The sequence below is a fragment of the Dryas octopetala genome, chromosome 9 (assembly GCF_963921425.1).
Source record: "Dryas octopetala chromosome 9, drDryOcto1.1, whole genome shotgun sequence".
NCBI classification, from domain to species: domain Eukaryota; kingdom Viridiplantae; phylum Streptophyta; class Magnoliopsida; order Rosales; family Rosaceae; genus Dryas; species Dryas octopetala.
The window spans coordinates 4,233,207-4,254,162 of record NC_141374.1 but is presented as its reverse complement, the minus strand read 5'-3'; the positions used below and the strand labels follow the sequence as shown (position 1 = coordinate 4,254,162).

Sequence of the window (20,956 nt, the reverse complement as noted above, 5' to 3'; positions counted from 1 at the left end):
TACAGCAATACCAAACTGGCCATAATTCAGTCCTTTTATTTTTCTTCTTTGATGACTTTATGTTAGGTTTTAACTCCAAGATTTTGGGAATCTCAGAATTAAAACCTAACATACAGCCTCTACAAAGCTCATTATACATCCTAGAAGGAGAAATACAGGGAAAGACTTTATTATAAATTAAAAAGATTTTCTTATAAATTAAAAAGACTTTATTATGAATTAAAAAGATTTTCTTATAAATTATTATGAATTAAAAAGATTTTCTTATAAATTTTAAATCAATAATGCTAGTTGTCCCACATTTTTTCTCTCACATTTGTATCCCACCTGATGTGTCATTACTTTACTGGAAGGGTATTTCCTTTTTCTTTTTTAGGTTTTATTTTTTAATTTTTAGTGCCCAATGTATGAATGCCATGTAAGATGGTATGAAATTGTGGTATAAAAATATGGTAAGTGTAGCATTACTGATTTTAAAACACTTCTAATCTTCATTTATAAACTGTTTTTCTAAAAGACCTAAGCCTAATTATCTCTAATATATATTAATAGTATCCACTTATATTATGACACGTTGAATTGATTACACCACTTGGCAATGTATCATGTTACACAGAATAATTTCTCGAAAACGGCTCTCTTTTGGGTAGGAGATCTCTATGAGTAAATTAGAGGATTCAAATAAAACCATCAAGTAAAACCATTCATTGAGGATTCCAATAAAACCATCCATTGGGTAGAAAATCTCTATGAGTAAATTAGATTATTCAATTTAAATTTAATTGGCAATGAGTGGAGAGGTATAACACTTTATAAAATACTAAGTAAGACCTTAATTTCCCAATGTGGGATTCTTTCTCTCAAGAGGAGATTTAAATTTGAGACCTCTCAAACATTGTGAAGAGAAATATCACTAAATCAACAATAAGTAAACCGGTTATTATTACTTCTATGAGAGTTTAATAGAATTTTCATCTTTGATATGGTAAATTAGGCACTACTTGCTCTCCTCATGACAATTAGGGGTGGGCATTTTAACCGTGCACCGCTAAAACCGGCCGAACCAAACCGCCAAAAAATCGTAAAAAACCGCGTTGACTAAAAAAAGTCAACACCGTCAAAAAAACCAAACCGCACCGGTTCTCTCCGGTTTCGGTTCCGGTTCCACACCTCATTTAACTGCACCGCACCGAACCGCACCGCATAATTGCAAAAAATATATATTTTTATATTTTTATACATATATATATACCATTTTATATATTTTTTATACATATTCATACCATTTTTGTATACTTTTTATACACTTTTTGTACACATTTTTATACACTTTTTATAATTTTAGTTATATATACCCATTACGCTATATAATAAAATTAGTATATTATTTATAGTTTATACTGTATATACTAAATTTTTTAATTGTTTATAGTTCTAGGGTATAATATATAGTTATATACTATATAAGTGTGTAGGATATACGCCATATAAGGTATAGAATTTAAAATTTATGGTATAAGGTTTAGGATATGGTATAGGTCCTATAGGATATTAGGGTTTATGGTATAAGGATTTAATACTTATGATATAAGGTTTGGTTGCAACTCATCTCTCATTCTATAAACCGTAAACCTTAAGCTTTAAAATTTTGTATATTCTATATACTCTATATAGTCTAGTTACATAAACTAGTTTGCCCAACCAAACCCTAAACCAAACCCAATTGCTCAAACCCCAAAACATATGTTTTATATAAATTACAAAACATTAAAAAAATTTAAAACATATGTAAATGTTACAAAACCGCAGTGGAGAACCGCACCGCACCGCACCTTGAATGGTCTGGTTTGGTTTGGTTTTTTTACTCCTTTTCCGGTTTTAAACACTGAACCGTACCGCATATGAATATTCGGCGCGGCGCCCGGTTCCAAGGGAGAAAAGGACCGAACCGCACCGCGCCCACCCCTACATGGATCACTGCCCATATAGGTCACACCGTTCAACTAACCTTGTTGTTCAGCCAGGGACCCTACAAATTAACTGTTGGAAAAAAGAATTATATTAATATAGATTGTATAGAATATCCATGAATTGAATGCATATGCGGCCCGCCCAAAAATTAGGGATGAGCGAGATTCAATTAATTGAATTGTTAGGTCGGTATGACGAATTTGGCAACTATATATAATCGAAATAGAGATCCTCCCTTGACAAAGAATTTTATTTGAAAAACCCAAATACGTAGAATTATAAAAACGTTTCAGAATATCAAGCTTGCCCGAAAAAATAAAGAAAGAGAAGAGAGATTACCCATGTCACATAATCTTCCAATCCTATCTACTTGTTCTACCAATTCAAGATAATCTCCACCACTACAACGAACGGACTCCAAAGTAGTGGTTCACTTCATACTCTCAATATGTGGGACCTCAAAAAGTATATATCCACATTGAATTAGAAAAATTGATGATTAGAGGATGATAATGAGGATGAGAAGTGTACTAGCTAGCACAACACCCTCACTATGGCTGGCCTAGCATAAAGAGATTGCCTAATAATTTTTCAAAAGCAATAGAGTGCTTAACACCTAAAAGATATATTTATATTGTGAATTTGAGTCTGAGAGTCAAAACCCTACACCCATTAGCATGGCTATTTGGCAGATTTTTATTTGGGTTCGTTTAATTAAACCATATGCATATTTTTGTAACTAATCCGGCACTACAAATTATTAGGGAAGAAGTATTCATGATGGAGCCACATGGCCTGAAAATGATAAGACTGGGGTTTGAACCGTTGAGGTGTATCAAAGGTGACCAACAAGGGCCCATCATCAGGCCCAAGACTGAGATCATATAACTTGATCAGATACATTAGAAACATCACTTTCAAGCACAACAGAAGTATCAAAGCCCCATTGTTATGATATGTATTAAATTAGCATTAAAGTTGAAGATGGTCAGTGGTCATGGGCTGAAATATCGAGTCTGATTCCAATGCAGCTGCCAATTCGGGCCATAAAATAGAAGACACAGTCCATGAGCCATCACCCTTTGCACCTGGCCTCTGGTTCATGTAAGCCACTCCAATTTTTTCTATAGTGGAACAAACTGTCCCAAGCACTGGACTCCCAAATCCAAAGTCCAATTCAGTAACTGGAAACTTTCTTCCTGATGACAAAACAAGGGCTGGGCCTTCTTGGCCCAACACAACCTTTGATAGCATCAGCCCAGGCCTGTGGCACTCAACCCAATCAATCAAGTCCAAGAAATGATCCTCATTTGTTACCTTTGAAATGGCCTCATGGACCATACTAGCCACATCTGATATGGAACCTTGCTTCAAATCATTCACACTTGCCTCCCCAAAAGCCAGAGACAACACATTGCCAATGTAATTTGACATGGGATAATTCTGATCATGATCTTTATTATTGTCTTTATGCATTCTGGACCGTCCATCTACTAACCAACCCATCTTGCACATTGCATGGCTTTGATCAATGGAATTGACCATAGTTTTCCATATGTACGCCGAGACAGCCTCAATTTTTGATCTCTTCTTACCATTTTTGCTTGCAAGACTTTGCAGCCGATTAATGCTTGAATCATCAACAAAATAAAGGCGCTTAACCAAGGTTTTGGCTGTTGGGATGTTCATTATCTCTTCCATGGTGCACTTGACAAAAGTTTGGTCCAAGGAAGAGTGGTAAGTAGGAGGGCAGCGTGCCCGAATTCGGATGTTTCTCCTGTGATCTGGCACGCAGGAAACCGGCTTGTTTCGGGTTATTTCAGACCACGATAGAAGGAACTTGCCAAAGCTAGTGGCATCAGCAAGTGCATGGTCAAAGGTGAATGTGAGTGAAATGGCTCCACAAGTGTAATATGTGAGTTGAATTTGCAAGGGGAAGTTGGGGTTGATGGAGACGAGCTTATTCCCTTGAAGAGAGTGATCAAGATCATAGAAGTTTAATGTGTTTAAAGGAATATTGGCATGAGCTTCTAGAAGTAGAACACCAGTATTGTCACACATGATTTCAGGCTCGTTGGTATTAGGGTTTGGGACAATTCGACCGGAAAAGGGGTAGTAAGAATTGAGGGTGGTGGCTAGGGAGGTCTTGAGGGACTCAATGATGGAGGAAAAGTTGGTGGTGGTGGTGGCATCATGTGGTTTATTAATATTTTTGGGATAGAAATACAAGTATGTGACTGGGAAACGACCAGAGAGCAAGTCTAGGTTTGAGAGAGGGAGGATATGAGGGTGATCCACCAAGGGTTTTGAAGCTTTGACAATGAATTTTCTGGTGAAGTTCACCTCAAATTTGGCAGTAACTTCTACTTGATCTACTTCCATTAGAAATTTGATGATGAACAACTAGTGATTGAGTGCTTAACTATAGTGTGCTGTGCTAAGCCTTGCACTCTCTCTTTAATTATGGCAGTGCTTAAAAGCAAGGCTCATAAGCCTACTTATATCGTGTGATATTGGACACAAGTTGGACGCTCAAAAACTGACAAACTATGTCCATCGCTGTCTAGCATATCCAACGACAATATATTGAGCTAAAATTCAATTTTGGGGTCACAGAGAATGAATAAATTAGGATTGATGCAGGCTTATTGATGTACGACCTTTCCCACTTGAGCTAAAGTGATGAATTATATCATTTAATAATTAGAAAAGAAACATAGGGAGTACTGTGCATGAGAGAAACAAACGGAACCATGATGCATATATATACTGATCTGGACTTTAATAGACGTAAACTGATCAAAATAAAGAAAATAAAAATAAAGAGAAGTTATTAAATTATTGATACATCTAATTAAATCTAATATTAAAATTAGGCTACTTTCTCTTTCTATTTTCTTTCTTATTCTTCCTAATCTGCAGTGTAATTTTATGATTAAAATTGTTTATTTTCTAAATCATCTTGTAAATATCATTTATGTAAAAAATTAATTAAATCGAAAATCGTTCAATTATCAAACAATTATCTTTATATAGACTATTTTAATAACAGTTGATTTACTGTTTATTTATTTGATAGAAATTCGATGACTAAATGATTATCGATTTGATTGATTTTACAAAAAAATCAAATCTTAGAAGGTGATCTAGAACACGACAATTCGATCATGAAATTAATTACATTGCGAATTTTAAAGAAATATAGAAGAAGGTAGAAAGAGAAAGTAAAAAAGAGAAGGTAGATAGCATATTCCTCATTAATTAAAATATGAAACACGTAATAAAAATTAATAATAAAAGACTCACGATATTTATTATATATTATATATGATGTAAGTAGTTAGACTTAATATACATGATGTGAAATTTTATAATCAAAGCATATATACACGTACAAAAAACCTCTGTATATATTACAAGTCGTACAGACTTTCTCAAGTTTGGGACACACCACTGCTTGAACACCCTACATTTTTTTGTTATGTTTTAATGTTTTTGATCCATTAATTTTTGACAAGGTTTATATTTTATGGTGTATAATCGCCCATAATATCCAAAACCCGAGAGTAGAAACATAAACAGATTAGGTGGAGTTGGTGTTAATGCACTTGATCTACCTGCCTACACTGATCAGTAAAAAACAGATTGAATCACGTTTTTTTTTTGGCCTGTGAATCACGTTAATTTAAAAGAGAAAGAAATAGTTTTAAGTTTGTCTGTTTGTGACTGGTGACGATATATATATGAGTAGGGTAGGGTGTCGGTGCATGAGCATGAAAGAAGCCATTAATTTGAATCGTCCAGATTGGCAGGCATCATGATTATATATGAACCCAGAATATATAATTCCCAACACTTGAATCTGATCGAATGCGATTGCCATATATATTCATCCATCAATTCCATTACTATATATATTGGCATGGCAGCTGTTAGCCTGTTACACGATATAGCAGGCATATTTGTTATTTTCAGAAATAAGATAGAGACAGATCACATTCTTTTTAAGGAAATGGACAAAGCTCATTTGGATTTTGAAAAACTTATGTGGAATCTCCATTAGCTTGTATTGGGGTCAAAAGTGTGCATGAGTGCATCACATATATCCTAGCTAGTTATTCTGGCAGGTATTTTCCATGACTGCTTGGGTTAAATTTTGTTCATTAAATGATATCACAGTATTTTATTTGTTAAAATACGTTGTTATTTTTAATCTCATTTATTTCAAACAAATAAATATATTAATATATATATATACAGGCTCCTTCTGTTGAGGTATACCTCAACTTATTTATGTTGAGGTATACCCTGTTGGGGCCCACACGAGTCGTTTTGTGTCAATCCGAACCGTTCAATTTTTACATCTCCGTAGATAGATCATCCTTGCAAAAAATTAGCCAAATCGGAAATTATTTGCCTATCTAACTTTGATCAAATAAATGGACGAACCAAATATTTTCGATAAAACCGTCCATTTGTTTTATCAAAGTTAGATAGGCAAATGATTTCCGATTTGGCTAATTTTTTGCAAGGATGATCTATCAATGAAGATGATCCTTGCGAACGGTTCAGATCGACACAAAACGACTTGTGTGGACCCCAATAAGGTCATACCTCAACATAAATAAGTTGAGGTATACCTCAACAGAAGGAACCTGTATATATATATATATATACTTACATATCATTTAATAAGCAAATTTAATAATCTATTCTCAATAAAGACATACAATATTAGGTCAAATATGTCATAGTTCCATGAGTTTGGCGACTATATATACTCATTGCTAGCTAGCTAGCACTTTAAAATAATCGATTACATACCTTAGTGCTTGTCACTATACAGATGTTTGAAACTTCTTCTTTTTTGGGCCAGGTGATGTTTGAAACTTCAAGCATTACGTATCAGTAATCACTAATAATATATGGTACTTATTAAACGGGTGAGGTATGACTTCATTGGTAGTATACATCTCCAAATAAACTAAAGGTACTTTTCAGCTCATTGATGCCAAAAAAAAAAAAAAAAAATAGTCAAGAGTCTGATGTGGTCGTGAATTGGGGTTAACCTAGTTGGCCGAGGAATTAAACCCTACACACCCGGGTTTGAACCCTCTCCCCACCCCTGTAATTAAAAAAAAAAAAAGGGTCTGATGTGGTCATACTTGGGGTCTTCCACCTTATTCCCTCTAATCCTATTCTTGATCCAATGTAGAGATAAGGTATGTTCGTTATACCTGTTGTTAAATTTTATTTGATTATTTTTCTCGCAAGTATACGAGTTTTTATAGTAAAGTTCGTATAGAAGACGAGGTCAATCCAAAGGAGTGCTGCAAAATGAAAACACTAATTTAAACTTAAGTTAATTTATCTCTAACCTAGGTAGGAAGATTTTTGTGAGTTTTTAATAAAAGAAACTAAATAATAACTAAATGAAATAGTAAATATGGGTGGAAGGGTCTAGAAATTGGTATGGAACCAAGGTCTAGGGTCTACACCACCATGTAATTATTTCTAGTAAAGATCTAGCTATTTCCCAAAGAAAGGACGACACCCAAGACTTAACTTGATGTCCTCACTAAAGATATTTATATTTTAAGCACAAAATAAATGATTTTTTCATGGTAAATCTTGTTCTTGCTTAAAGATACAACCTCTAAGCATCCCAAGTGAAACCAAATTTTAGTAACAACTAGAGATCAAAGAAAATTGCATTAAACTTTTAACAACCAAGCATAGATGTGGAAAAGAGGCTTCTAACAACCCATGATACATGACATTAGGATTGGGCACTACTACAAAAGCACTTATTCCTGGCGAAATTAAATCGCCAGGAAAAACAATTTTCTGGCGGAAAAATAGCTAAATCCGCCAGGATTATGAAGCAGTGGTGGATAGAGTTTCCACCAGCATTAAAACCGTAGACAAAACACTTTTCCTGGCAGACAACTGTCTAAATCCGCCAGGAATACCATTTCACGCTGACAAGGTATTAAACTTTTCCTGGCGGATATATCCGCCAGCATTAACTTCTTCGCGTCGGATATATCCGCCGACATTGAGTAATTTCTGGCAGATATATCCGCCGGCATTAACTAATTCCTGGCGGATATAACCGTCGGCATTGATAGTATATCCGCCAGAAAAAGTAATAAAATATATATAAAAACTTTATTGGCGGATATAACCGCCGGTATTAATAGTGTATCCGCCAGGAAAAGTAATAAAATATATTAAAAAATCATTTCCTGACAAATACAACTGCCATAATTATTGAATATATATAAAAAAAATAAATGAAATTATATTTGAAATAATTAATATAAAATAAACTAATTAATATAAAACATTTCAAATAATAATTATACACTAATAAAGATAAAATCTTTCAATTAACAATACATGTCAAATAATATTGTTTCAATCTACTCAAGTCCCGCAGCAGAACCCAAACCGGAAGCTGAATGTGACCCTGATCCTCCCTGCGGACCAAATTGTCTTATAAATTCATCATCACCTAAATTACCGGAAAGCAATCCGGTAAATCCAACACCTGTAGAATGATGTGACCCACCAGGAGATGGCTGAAAAGGTACCTCTGGCTGATACATAAGCATCTGCAAAGGTGATTGAGGCCTAAACGGCATTTGGTACATAAGATGCATCAAGAATTCCATAGGGAGAATGTGGAGGCTGACTCTGGCCAGAAGGCTGTTGTGGATGTGAGCTCTGCGGGTGTGTCTGTGTCTGCATCATCACTTGCTGTTACTGCTGCATAAACATCATCATCTGTTGTTGCTGCTGCAATTGCTGCTGCTGCTGTAGCTGAGTCTTTAACAATTCAATTGCCTCATCTTGGGAATCCTGCTTAGCCTGCACAGCCTCGTGCTTCTTCTGCCATTCGAGGCACTGTGCCTCCAAAAGAGCTTCTCTTGTCTTCGATGATTTCCGAGAAGAAGTACTAGATTGAGCCCTAGCATAAGGCACCATTTCAGGTGTCACCCCATGTCCATAGAGCCGAACTCTATTTTTCCTCTCAGGACCCATCTCCTCAACATACACTTCTGTGCGAAGTTCAGAAGTGTCATCCGCTCCAGACTCAACCCGCACTACAACAAAAGAGGCCTATAATAGCATTTGATTATAGCATTTTTTCAAAAGTGCTATTATATTTAGTATAATTATAGCATTACTTTTTAAAAATGCTATGGGGCTGTTTTGTTTTATTTTTTTTTCTTTTCTAAACTCCGTAGAAGAGCAAAGAAAGTCGATCTCTTCACTTTCTTACTTTCTCACCCAGTTGTCACTGTCTCTCTCCCTGCAGCCCTCTCTCCCTTGCCAGATCCACTCTCTCTCGCCGCCCTCTCACCACCATCGCGTCCTCTCGCCGCCATCACGTCCTCTCGCTACCCTCTCGCCACCGTTGCGTCCTCTCGCCACCCACTTTCCACCGTCGCCTCTCTCTTTCTCACCCATCACTCTCACTTAGTCACCCATCGCTAATTTAAGAAGGTAATTTTTATTTAGGGTTTCTATTTAGGGATTTAGGATTTAGGGTTTCGAATCCCAGGGTCACCATCACACTTGGTTGCTCTAGTCAGGTACTTTGCTTCTTAAATTCTTACATTTTCTATTGTTTCTGCACGAATTTCAGGTTGTTAATTTTCTTGCATAGAATCTGAGGGGGAAGGTGAAAGTGAGCATTTTGTAATTTTCCACATGATTCAGCTCCAAAATTGAAGTGTGGACCGTGTGGTGTTAGGTTTAATTTCTTTTTGTTTTTCTTCTTTTTTTGTTTTTGAAATGAATGAGCTTGAAATTCCTCATCTTATTTAGTTGTTTGTTGTGAAGCCGAAATAGTTTTATGTTTGCTTTGATAATTTGATGAATTTTTGGGTGGATTATATCTTAGGCTGAACCGATTTAAATGAGAATTTGTGTGGTTGTGTGTGCTGGTGATGTGATTTACAGGTGATGTGTAGTGATCGACACCTGTTGTAGATTCTGATGGTGCTACGTTAGCTGCTAATTTTCCCACTCTTCCCCAGATTGGCCCATGTTTTATGGGTGGACACATTCTTGATTGAGAGACATTATCTTAGTTTTTTCCTTTTCCTTTCTAACCCATAACCACTTCAGAATCTTTGTTTTTATACTGACTTAAATGTTTAATGAAAGTTTTAAGATATGGAGTAGCTCACTAAGAAATATGTGGTACATTTTCTATAATACCTTTATCACTGACATTTTTTGTTTTCTTGAAATCAATGTTAGCAGGACATTGTTAACTATATCTGTGATGATGATGATGATAAAAAAGCTGTATAGCTTGTTGGCTCAAATACAGTAAGTTAATTTTCAGTTCAATGCTTCATGATTCTTGATGTATCTATGCAATGCCTGAAGATATGATTTTAAGTTCAGATGCACTCAACACTTTATTATACTCGCATATAACCTTGTTGGGCTGTGCTACATCTTCACATGGTGAAGGACTCATAGTCATTATACAATTAAATGTGTTTATGTGATTTTCCTTGTGAGGTGAATACTTTCATTATTCTGCCCACTGATTTTATTCCTCGTACAATCTTAGTATCTCTGATTAGTTTTCTACGTTGAAATCTTACATGTTCCTGCAATTCAGACATTTAGTAGGTCCGCTTGATTGTAGTTTTTCCACTCATAGGTTGTCATGTGTTTAGCTTTGCACCTTCAATATTATGATAGGGTACGCCATTGGTCTGCACTAATGTGATTAATTTCCTTTTTCTAACTACTCTTTCTTGTTCACATAGGCTGGAATGCACATATATGCAAGGGCCATTTTGTACCCATCAGGTATTTCTTCTTTATACTATGCATTCTTGATTACTGGACTACATTTTGTTGGGTATCAAATACCATGAATGTTCTAAGTTTTATTCGATTCTAGTGCATCTTGGGTTTGTTACTTTACTTTTTTTTAATTGTTTTTTCTTTGTAGAGATGGGTTTTGTTTTGTATTACTAGTGGGAATGACATTTTGCAGGCTTGGTTGCTGGTTTCTTAGTGTTATTCTGGACACAAACAGACCCATGCGGCTTTGGTATATGGGTACTATAATGTCAGTTGGGAAAGTTGAATTCTTGAATTTGTTTCTGTTTAATTATTTCCTAAAATTATCAACCACATGAAGAATGCTTGAACTCACTAGCTAGCAACTTATTGTTTGAACTTTGGGATGACAAGAAGGATTGAATTATTCGGACTCTTTTTGAATCATGTACCAAGTTGCTTGATTTAAGTAACTCAAACATGGTACAAGTATTTTGGTGCTTGGTAGAAGCTTGAATTATTCAATCTTTGCATTCGTGTGATCAATTATTTCCTTAATTTATAGGAAACATTCCCCCTTCTTAAACTAAATTAAATGTTTTAGTTTCTGGACTGTGCTTGCCAGAGATAAAGCTGTAAAGGATTTAACACCTTTCCAGAGGTTTGTGAAAATCATGATATCTTGATATCATTTGTCAAATTCTATATGGGGGGGACTATTTTATTCCAAATAAAATTTTTTAGTTGGTCTTTTTGTTTAGCTGGTATATTTGTGAAGTTTGACCATGTTTCTTATAGGTGTCGGTTATAATTATGTCTTTGAAAGTAGCTAGTCTTGGTCTCAACATGCATGGTTGCATTCAATTATTTCTTTGACTTAATTCCTTCTGTAATGGTTGCTGAAAATTGCCATAGGTTGTATGTTATTGCATTTTTACATGTACAAATAACTCAGGGCATTTCCTCAAATTTGATTTACAATGAAACAAACATAAGTAACCAAGTAGCTGATGAACTTCTTGTTGTTAATCACAGAGAAACAAGTGAAGTAGGTGAGCCTTTGCTATAGTGGAAGAAGAAACTCAAGTCAGTTCAGAAATCCCAGTGAAGTCTTTTGAGGATGCTGAAACTACTAATGCCAACCCAATCAAGGTAACTGCAATCTATGTTATGTAAATTTAAGATTTTTTTCTTTGCTAATTTTGTCATTCCACTCTGCCATTACAACAATTTAAGTCTCTCCAAACTTATAGTCCTGCATGGTTTCATGTGCAATCAAACTAGAAAAATGTTTTATGAAGGTTCTAGAGTTGTAATTGACTTTGTTCCGTTTGATCTATTTGTAGGGCTTGGCAAGAATTCCAATTATGGATTTTACTAACAAACCATTTATGCTCGAGTGTTTTTCTTTTGTTTTTTGGGTTTGGGAGCTGCCTCTCATGAAATTTAATACTACTTATTCTATGAAATCTTTTTGATAAACTTTAAAATTCTTGGCATATTTTCTTTTTTTTGCAGTTCATGGAAGATGCGAGGATGGGATGAGGAGAACCAACATATGGATTAGTCATGCAACCTTATTATTAGAACCTAAGTATTTTACATTTATGTAGTTGTGACATTAGTGCAGTATTACTAATGAATATGTGAGTTCTAATTGCATGTTCATTTGCTTAGTTATATATATATATATTTGTAATCAATATCCAATATCCAATTTATCATTTACTTTGAAAATGCTACCAAAATCACTATGAGTTGAGACATGCTGTTGTCACTACATAAATGCTATAGAAAATACTTATAATAGCGTTTAGTCTTCAATAGCATTTTCAAAAAGCTATTGTATATATTTCTATAGCATTTCAAAACGCTATTATATAGATCTTTTATAGCGTTTTAAAACGCTATAGAAAGAATTTTTTTTATAGCGTTCCAAAAACGCTATAATCGTCGGCTGTCATAGCGTTTTCAATAACGCTATAAAAGGGCTTTTATAGCATTTTTTTAGTGCTATAATAGCCCTTTTGTGTTCTAGTGCCGTGAGTCAACGGAACTCTCCATGGACATCTAATAAACAAATATTTAGATAAATTTGTAAGTAAAATTTAAGAACATAAAATACACATTATGAAAAAAAAAAAAAAAAAAACTAGTATAATATTTACCCCTCTCTCCTCCGATGGCACATCAATCCAACTATTGTCTTTGCGCGAGTGGGTGACACGAAAGAAGGTAACGGGATCGGGTTCAACTCCATGCTTCTTCTTCTAAAAATTTAAACCATTAAAACAAATAATTTATAATATATTTATGTGCCCTAATTAAATAAAATTGTAACTCAATAAGATGAAAAAAAAATTAACTATACTCACATAATCTTCACGAAGACATTCAAATGTCCACGATCCTGATGTATGGCTCATCGTTTGTTGAGAACGATTAGCTTTATTTTTCACAGCTATCTCCTAAAAGGTCAAACAGAATATAAATTAGTCATAATTGCACATACTAGTATTATTAAATATTTGATTAAAGGTTGTCACCTGGGTTTTTGGGTTATCCCAATGTTCCACCATCTTCGCCCACTGCACAGGATCTACATTATTGGGACATCTCAGCCGCCGCTGACCTATCCTACCAGTGTAGTACTTCCCTTTCAAATATGCTCTGTATTCTTTATAAGCATGTTCAGCAATGGCCAAAGTCATGGTCTTAATCACAGACATTTTTACCAAATCCTCATCACAAAAAGTGATAGTGCCCTACATCCATAAAAGATATAAAAAAAAAAAAACAATTATAAGTAAATATTTATAGGTATTTTACTTTTAATATCATTTTAAAAAAATAAATTGATACCTGTATTCTATCCCACAAAGTGTTCTTTGTTTCTTTTTCAACCAATCTCCAATCATGCTCTAGAGGAACATTAATCGGATCTTTTACTTCAGAAGATATAAACTTGGAAAACTCTATACTGTTTTGAGAAATACACTGCCGCGGTGAATATATACCCGGGCCCTTCCCGCTCGGACTAAATTCATAATACTCTTTACCCCTATGATCTTTACCAGCCCACTTAATCTTTCCGGGACCACGTCTTCTCCTTTGGGGCATTGCTACATATTAATCCAAATTAATATACATGAATGACGAAAATATTGTAAATAATAGAATAAATAAAAACTTTATATAAACAAACTATAGCTTACCATTTGCACTAGCCTCAACCTGCTCATCGTGGTGCTCGTCCATATGTTCTTCATTATCACTCATCTAAATAAATTATAATTAACCATATATATATATATATATATATATACACCACCAAATACATACTACATAAATATTAATTAATTAAATAAAACTAAATTGCTATTAAACCAATATATAAGCACACAAATATATTTTAACGTGGAAAACTCTCGAAAGGTAAAAATTAACCACGGGACTTAGTCCAGCACAAAAAAAATTCACTAATAAAAAAATATTACATAAGAGTTCTTAATTACAAAACAACACACAAAAAAAAAAAATTAATTTAAGCATCCATATCATCATCAAACTCATCGTCAGCAATTGAATTAACCAATTCAGTGGGCAAATGTAATGCTTCATCAAAAAGTGTCTCTTGCAAGCCAACCCTTGTTTGCACAAATAAATTAAATTCACAAAATATTCACAAATAAGTTGTATGTTTGTTAATCTACTTAACCTTTTTTTTTTTTTTTTTGAATTGTAACAAATAAATTATATCTACAAATAAGTTGTTCTATATTTATTTATCTAATTAACCCAAATTTTTAAAAATTTTCAATCAATTTTATTTTTAATTTGAAATAGAACAAATGAATAAATTAAGTTCACTAATATGTTATATTTTTATTTATCTATTTAACCAAAAATTTGCATCTTTTTATTTCTCATATTATTTTTATTTTTAACGTTGATACATAAACACTAACATAATACTAACATTTTTCATATATACTACCCTAATAGTTGTATGTTAGCTAAATAATTAATATTTTTCATACTACCCTAATAATATAGTAACACTAACATACAATGCAAAAAATGAACACAAATCTAACATATACATATATATATATATCAATTAAATCAAGCATATATAATTTTTAACATATCTAACATATATTAACATATTTAAACACATCAAAATATAAAAACATATAAAAAAAAATATCCAAGCTAGTCATAGAAAAACCTTGTTGCAAAATCAAAATCACCACTTAAATCTTGCTGCACCAAAAGGTTAATTGGCCTGCAAAAAAAAAACACAAAAAATCACATATATAACAATAATGAAAATGGATATACAAATACAAAAATTAAATATAATCTAGCATATACAAAAATCAAATTCGGCATACCCCCAAAGAATTCAAGAATAAAGTGGATCTTGGCCTCTGAGATAAGAAATTGGAGAAGATTTGGATAAACCTAACAAATTATAAAACAAAATCAGAAAAAACTTAACAAAATCTGAAAATAAAATCAGAAAGAGAAAGAGATTACCGGAGCTTGGTGGCGAGCGTGGTGGTGGCAGTGATGAGGAGGAAGAAGAAAGAATAAAGAAGAAAGATGGAGGAAAAAGAAAGAAGCGGCGGGAGGAAGAAGCGGCGCGAGGAAGAAGAGAAAAGGAAGGAGAAGAAGAAAGAGGGTGCATATTAGGTTAAGTACTCAATCCTGGCGGTTTGGACCGCCATGATTTATTGATGCTTGCAGTCTAATCCGCCAAGATTGAGTTCGCGCGGGAATTTTCCCTCTTACTCAATCCTAGCGGATTGGACCGCCAGGATTTATTCCGCCAGCATTGATCAATGCTGGCGGTCCAATCCGCCAATATTGAGTGAGACGTGAGAGTTTTTCTCTCACTTACTCCTGGCGGATAATACCTTCCACTTACTCAAGCATTCGTGGCGGACAACTCTAATCCGCTAGCATTGTCCGCCAAGTTTTTGTAGTAGTGTTTTGTGCTTGTGCTTGTGGTGTGCTCTGGCCATGTTGTGTTTGGGTCGTGTTGGGCTCTTTCTTGTAATTAAATATTAACATTTATGCTACTTCAAAAACTATTTTAAACAAGTCTTGCCTAGTTCTTATACTTTCAATTATTTTGATTTTAGTCTTATACTTTACAAAATTTGCAATTCAAATTTATGTTAGCATTTTCGTCTATTAAGTAGTTAAATCCGTCTTTCAATTGGTAACTGTTTGTAATATACAACACCAAAATTGTAACAAATTTAACGACTTAATAGACGATATTGCTAATTTATAATGGTTAGTAAATTATATGACCAAAATTGACAAAATTGAAAGTATATAAATAAAAAGGAAATGACCTAAATTACACCAAAAGTGAAATTTGGTCAAATTCTATACCACGAATTTGTATCTCATATGTACGCTTTCTCAACACTTAGACCTAACAAGTTAACATTATGTATCACAAATTTTTCTTTGTCAAATTACGTAGTATTCATACATTGGATTATACAAATAACAAAATAAAAAAGACAAATCATGCCGAATAAATTAATGTCACACAAATTAGCAAACAAAAGTTAAATAAATAAAAAAAGTTGAAACACTAAGCAAGGAAATTTGTTGAGATTTTAAATTCTTTTCTTTTTAAAGTATTAGGATTTTAAAAGTTAACCATAAATTCTTGTGACTATATATATAAATCAATTTAAGAATGATTGTTTATTTACGTTCGTTGATTTTAGGTATCAAATTTCAATGTTATTTCATTTTAACTACTAAAATATTTATATTATTTCACTTTAGATACTGAATTTCAGTTTATGTACTAACTTTAAAAAACATGGTTCTACTGAGCTGTGATTGTTTAACAATCACAACTTTTTATTAAGGGATTAATGTCATTTTACTCCCCAGATTATTACACATGTTTTAGTTTGTTCTCCAGACTTCTAATTTGGAAACGTAATGACCCTGACTTTTTCAATTTTTCCAATTAAGCTTATTCCGTCAATTTATACATTTTTCATCTAAAATGTCGAGATGATCAACCAGAATTTAACGAGAAATAAAAGAGGAAAAATGATGCATAAGGAAAAATTGATAAGATCTAAATTGAAGGGATCATTTTGCCCTCAAAGATTTGGATAAAAAATGTATAAATTGACGGAATAACCTCAATTGGCAAAATTGAAAAAGTTAGAGTCCTTAATTTTCCAAATTAGAAGTCTGGGGAGCAAATTGATACAAGTGTAATAGTCTAGGAAGCAAAATGGTATTAATCCCTTTTATTAATTTGTTGTTTTCAGTGTTTGCAAGGCTTAAATTTTAATATTTAGTATCTAGGTTATAAGATTTCATCTCTTAAGCTTAAATCAAAAGCACTAAACTCTTATAAACTTTGAATTTTTCTGAATTTCAAATAGTCATAACTATAACTGTTCGATAGTCACAACTGTATAGCAAACTGATTTATGACCTAATCCAAAATGTTTTGCTTTAGGTTAGTACCTAAACTAAAAAAAATTAGTGTCTTGCTGTTTTGCTGAAAAACTATTAATATTTAATATTTAATCCTAATTTTCTAAAAATAAAAAGTTAAAAATTAAAACTAATAACTTTGTTTCAAAATGGTAAAAAAAGTTCACGTGAAGGCGCAACTTAATTCTGCCCCCGTTCCAAAATCTTGAAATTCGTTAAGCTTCGTGGCAAGTGGCAACCTTATATGAAATGACAAAAGCCATGGAATACAAATTAAATCAGGTACTCATAAAATAAGAATTAATTATATGGAATACTTAAAATTTCATAAAGATTGTTAAAAGCCATCAAAATGCCTCAAAATAATTTGAAGTGCTAGAAAAAGATATTCTTACTGATAAAAGCAGCGGAGTATCATCTTCACTGAACCTATTCATTTCAAGAACATACACATGCATGACACTCACGCACTCCATCGCCATCACACAAGTGTGATAATCTTCATCTTCAGACGTAATGACACGTTGCAACCATGGCTTAAGAGTCCTGTAATAATCTTCAAATTCACATATAAATTTATGGTAGTACGTGATCTTAATTAAGCTGACGAATTGCATATAAAGCTAAAAGGTGCATGTATGTCATCTCTTTAACTTCATCATCGATGATGTGAAACCACAGGTGAGCTTGGACAGATGTGAGAAGACATGTCAGCAGATCCAAGGCATTGACTGCGGTTTCAGCGCTGAGATCAGGGGCAAGAGGCGTACGCAGTGTTAAGAGAAATCTCACATTGAAGATGTGAGGGTCTTGCTAATAGCTTATAAGGATTTGAGCTACTCTTCTAATTGTCAATTGATTTTGAGATGAATGCATAGATTTCTTCATGGTATTAAAGCAAGTTATCCACGTGATGCGTCTAACGACCACACGTGCTCTCATGTCACCTAATATAAATTGTCCACGTGTTAGACTTAAATGACGCCACACGTATGAGAACGTGTTGAGAGAAATCTCACATTGAAGATGTAAGGACCTTGCTAGTCCTTTATAAGGATTTGGACTACTCCTCTCATTACCAATTTATTTTGAAATGAATGCCTATATTTCTTCAGGTAGGAGTGTAAAAACTTGAAAGAACAGCTTCTTCTTCAGCTTCTTCTTCACAGTACACCTCGCAGAACGTAGAGGTGCCTTACGAATTTTATCAAAACTGTTTGCTGGGTTATCACCTCTGAGGATGTATAATATCCATGCAATTCTTCTCCTACACAAAACGAAACAGCTGCTATTCCAAATAGATCTTCTTCTTCTTCTTCTTCTTCTTCTTCTTCTTCTTCTTCTTCTTCTTCTTCTTCTTCTTCTTGAGTTTGAAAAAACGGATTCAAAAGCTACTTATTTCAGAAGTAAAGTCAAAATAAGTTATTTTTTAGAGTTCAAAATAAGCAGTTGGGAAGTTGCTAACTTTTTCTCATAACTACTTTGTCTCACAATATTATCAAACTGGGCCTTAGTTCAATTGAAGCCCGTTTGGGTTGGCTTCGGCTACTACCCTATAATCTTTGTTCTTTTCGACCCACCATAATATATAAAAAAAAAAAAAAAAAAGGCAAATTATACAAAAGTACCTCAACTAACCACCCTAATTCACTTGAGTACCCCAATTAAAAAAAGTTGCTCAGAGGTACCTCAATTACTGATTTTGCACACCCAGGTACCTCCGTCAACTTTTCCATCTGAGAACTGTTAACTGCCTACGTGGCGTGCTGATATGGTTTTAAAAAAATGCCACGTGGATAAAAAAATAATAAAAAATTAAATAAACTTTAAAAAATGAAATAATTATTTTAAAAACTTAAAAAAAAACCCAGCAACCCAGCAACCTCACATCCCCGATCCCTCCTCCCTCCGCCTCCCCCCGTCGGCCACCCAACCCACCCACCTCCCTCCCCCTCTACAGCCACCAGCTTCACCCCTCCCCTTCCCTTTCCCACCACCTTCACTGCAGATCGCGTCGGCCACCCAATTAACCAGCGTCGAGCCCTCCTCCCTCTTTATCTTCTTTTTCTGCAAACACCTCCAGCCATGGCTACAAATATGAGGGACCAGATTGAAGTCTGAGAACTGAATCTAGCCCCGCCCCTCCCTTCCTCGCCCAGCCAAGCCCCCTCACCAAGCCCCAGCCCCAGCCCCGCCTTGCCCAGATCTGCTCGCCGCGCCCAGCCTTGCCCTGACAAGCCGCGCCCAACCTTGCCCCGACAAGCCGCGCCCAACCTTGCCACGCCCAGTCGCTCCCAGCTTTGCCACACCCAGCAGCGCCTAGCCTTGCCAATCTTTTTGTCTGATGGTGGGTCACTGAATTGGGTGGCCGACGCGGGGGAGGAGGGCTCAGGGCTGGGGTTTCGGATAGAGAGAGAGAGAGAGAGAGAGAGAGAGAGAGAGAGAGAGAGAGAGAGAGAGAGAGAGAGGTGGGTGGCTGGGGTCGGTGACAAGGTGGCTGGGGTCGGAGGGGTGGGTGGCTAGGTTGGGTGGGTCTCGGAGGGAGGGGTGGGAGGCAGAGGGAGGGGTGCTGCAACAGTGCTCCATTTTTTCTTTATTTTTTTTTGTTTTTTTAATTTAATTATTGTGTTTTTAATTTTTTTAGTTTTTTAAAATAATTATTTCATTTTTTAAAGTTTATTTAATTTTTTATTATTTTTTTGTCCACGTGGCATTTTTTTAAAACCATATCAGCACGCCACGTAGGCAGTTAACAGTCCTCAGACGGAAAAGTTGACGGAGGTACTTGGGTGTGCAAAATCAGTAATTGAGGTACCTCTGAGCAACTTTTTTTAATTAGGGTACTCAAGTGAATTAGGGTGGTTAGTTGATGTACTTTGTGTAATTTGCCCAAAAAAAAAATACCCATATAGAGTGGGTTGTTAAGGATCTATAGAAAAAGTTGTAGAGAGATAGAAGTGATAAATACATGGTTTTTCATATGATATGTTATTACATTTCATCTTGATGAAGCCTCTATTCATGGGCTTACAATGATAAAAGAGAATGTACAACATAAATGGTAAGTTACAAGCCTCTAATAATTACTCCTCTGATGAATTAGTGGATGCACCCCTGTTGAATTAATATAACTACATAATTAAAATTTCGCAATTTCTTAATCAACAAGTGGCTTCACATGTCATCGTTTTAAAAGTGAACTTCAGTAATACTTGAGTGAAGATCACCAATGGAGTATTTGTTATCGTTGTCATCCATTTGTATTCATTTGGGATCAGAGTAATTCCAACAAAATCTACACAATTTCATAAAGTATTTCACTCCATAAAACAGTTGGAAACAATCCCCCATATATCTGTTCCATTTCATAGATAAAAATATTACCAAGATAATAATAATATAAAGAAAGTGATACATTGCCATTATGAAAACAAAATAGGGCATTGAAATAATTAAATGGCAGCCATTAATTTATATGATTTTCCAAGAAATTACCAAAATGCCTAAAACGCCTAAGCACAGATCCTCAGAAAATTTCCTTAGGCGTTTAGTTGCTTTGCAGACTTTCTGTATTTATAGTGATATTCAAACATGAAAAGGATTTAGACAGAGAAATATAACCTTCCTTAGGAACAAATGGAGAGAAAGAAATATATACATGGGAAATTGCCAAAGA

At 34.5% G+C, this 20,956-nt stretch overlaps 2 protein-coding genes across 2 annotated transcripts; both read right to left on the bottom strand.

The window, feature by feature from the left end:
* Positions 1 to 2,751: 2,751 nt before the first annotated feature.
* On the bottom strand, positions 2,752 to 4,414 carry LOC147273268 (HXXXD-type acyl-transferase family protein). The gene has a single exon (XM_086227928.1). The coding sequence runs from the start codon at positions 4,351 to 4,353 to the stop codon at positions 2,944 to 2,946; it is 1,410 nt and encodes a 469-aa protein (XP_086084054.1). The 5' UTR covers positions 4,354 to 4,414; the 3' UTR covers positions 2,752 to 2,943.
* A 4,322-nt stretch (positions 4,415 to 8,736) lies between these two features.
* Positions 8,737 to 14,067, bottom strand: LOC147273267 (uncharacterized). The gene is made up of 6 exons (XM_086228191.1): positions 14,004 to 14,067; positions 13,651 to 13,910; positions 13,335 to 13,553; positions 13,164 to 13,256; positions 12,957 to 13,058; positions 8,737 to 9,096 (listed from the first exon to the last, which is right to left on the bottom strand). The coding sequence occupies exons 1-6, from the start codon at positions 14,065 to 14,067 to the stop codon at positions 8,737 to 8,739; spliced, it is 1,098 nt and encodes a 365-aa protein (XP_086084317.1).
* Between the last annotated feature and the right edge of the window lie 6,889 nt (positions 14,068 to 20,956).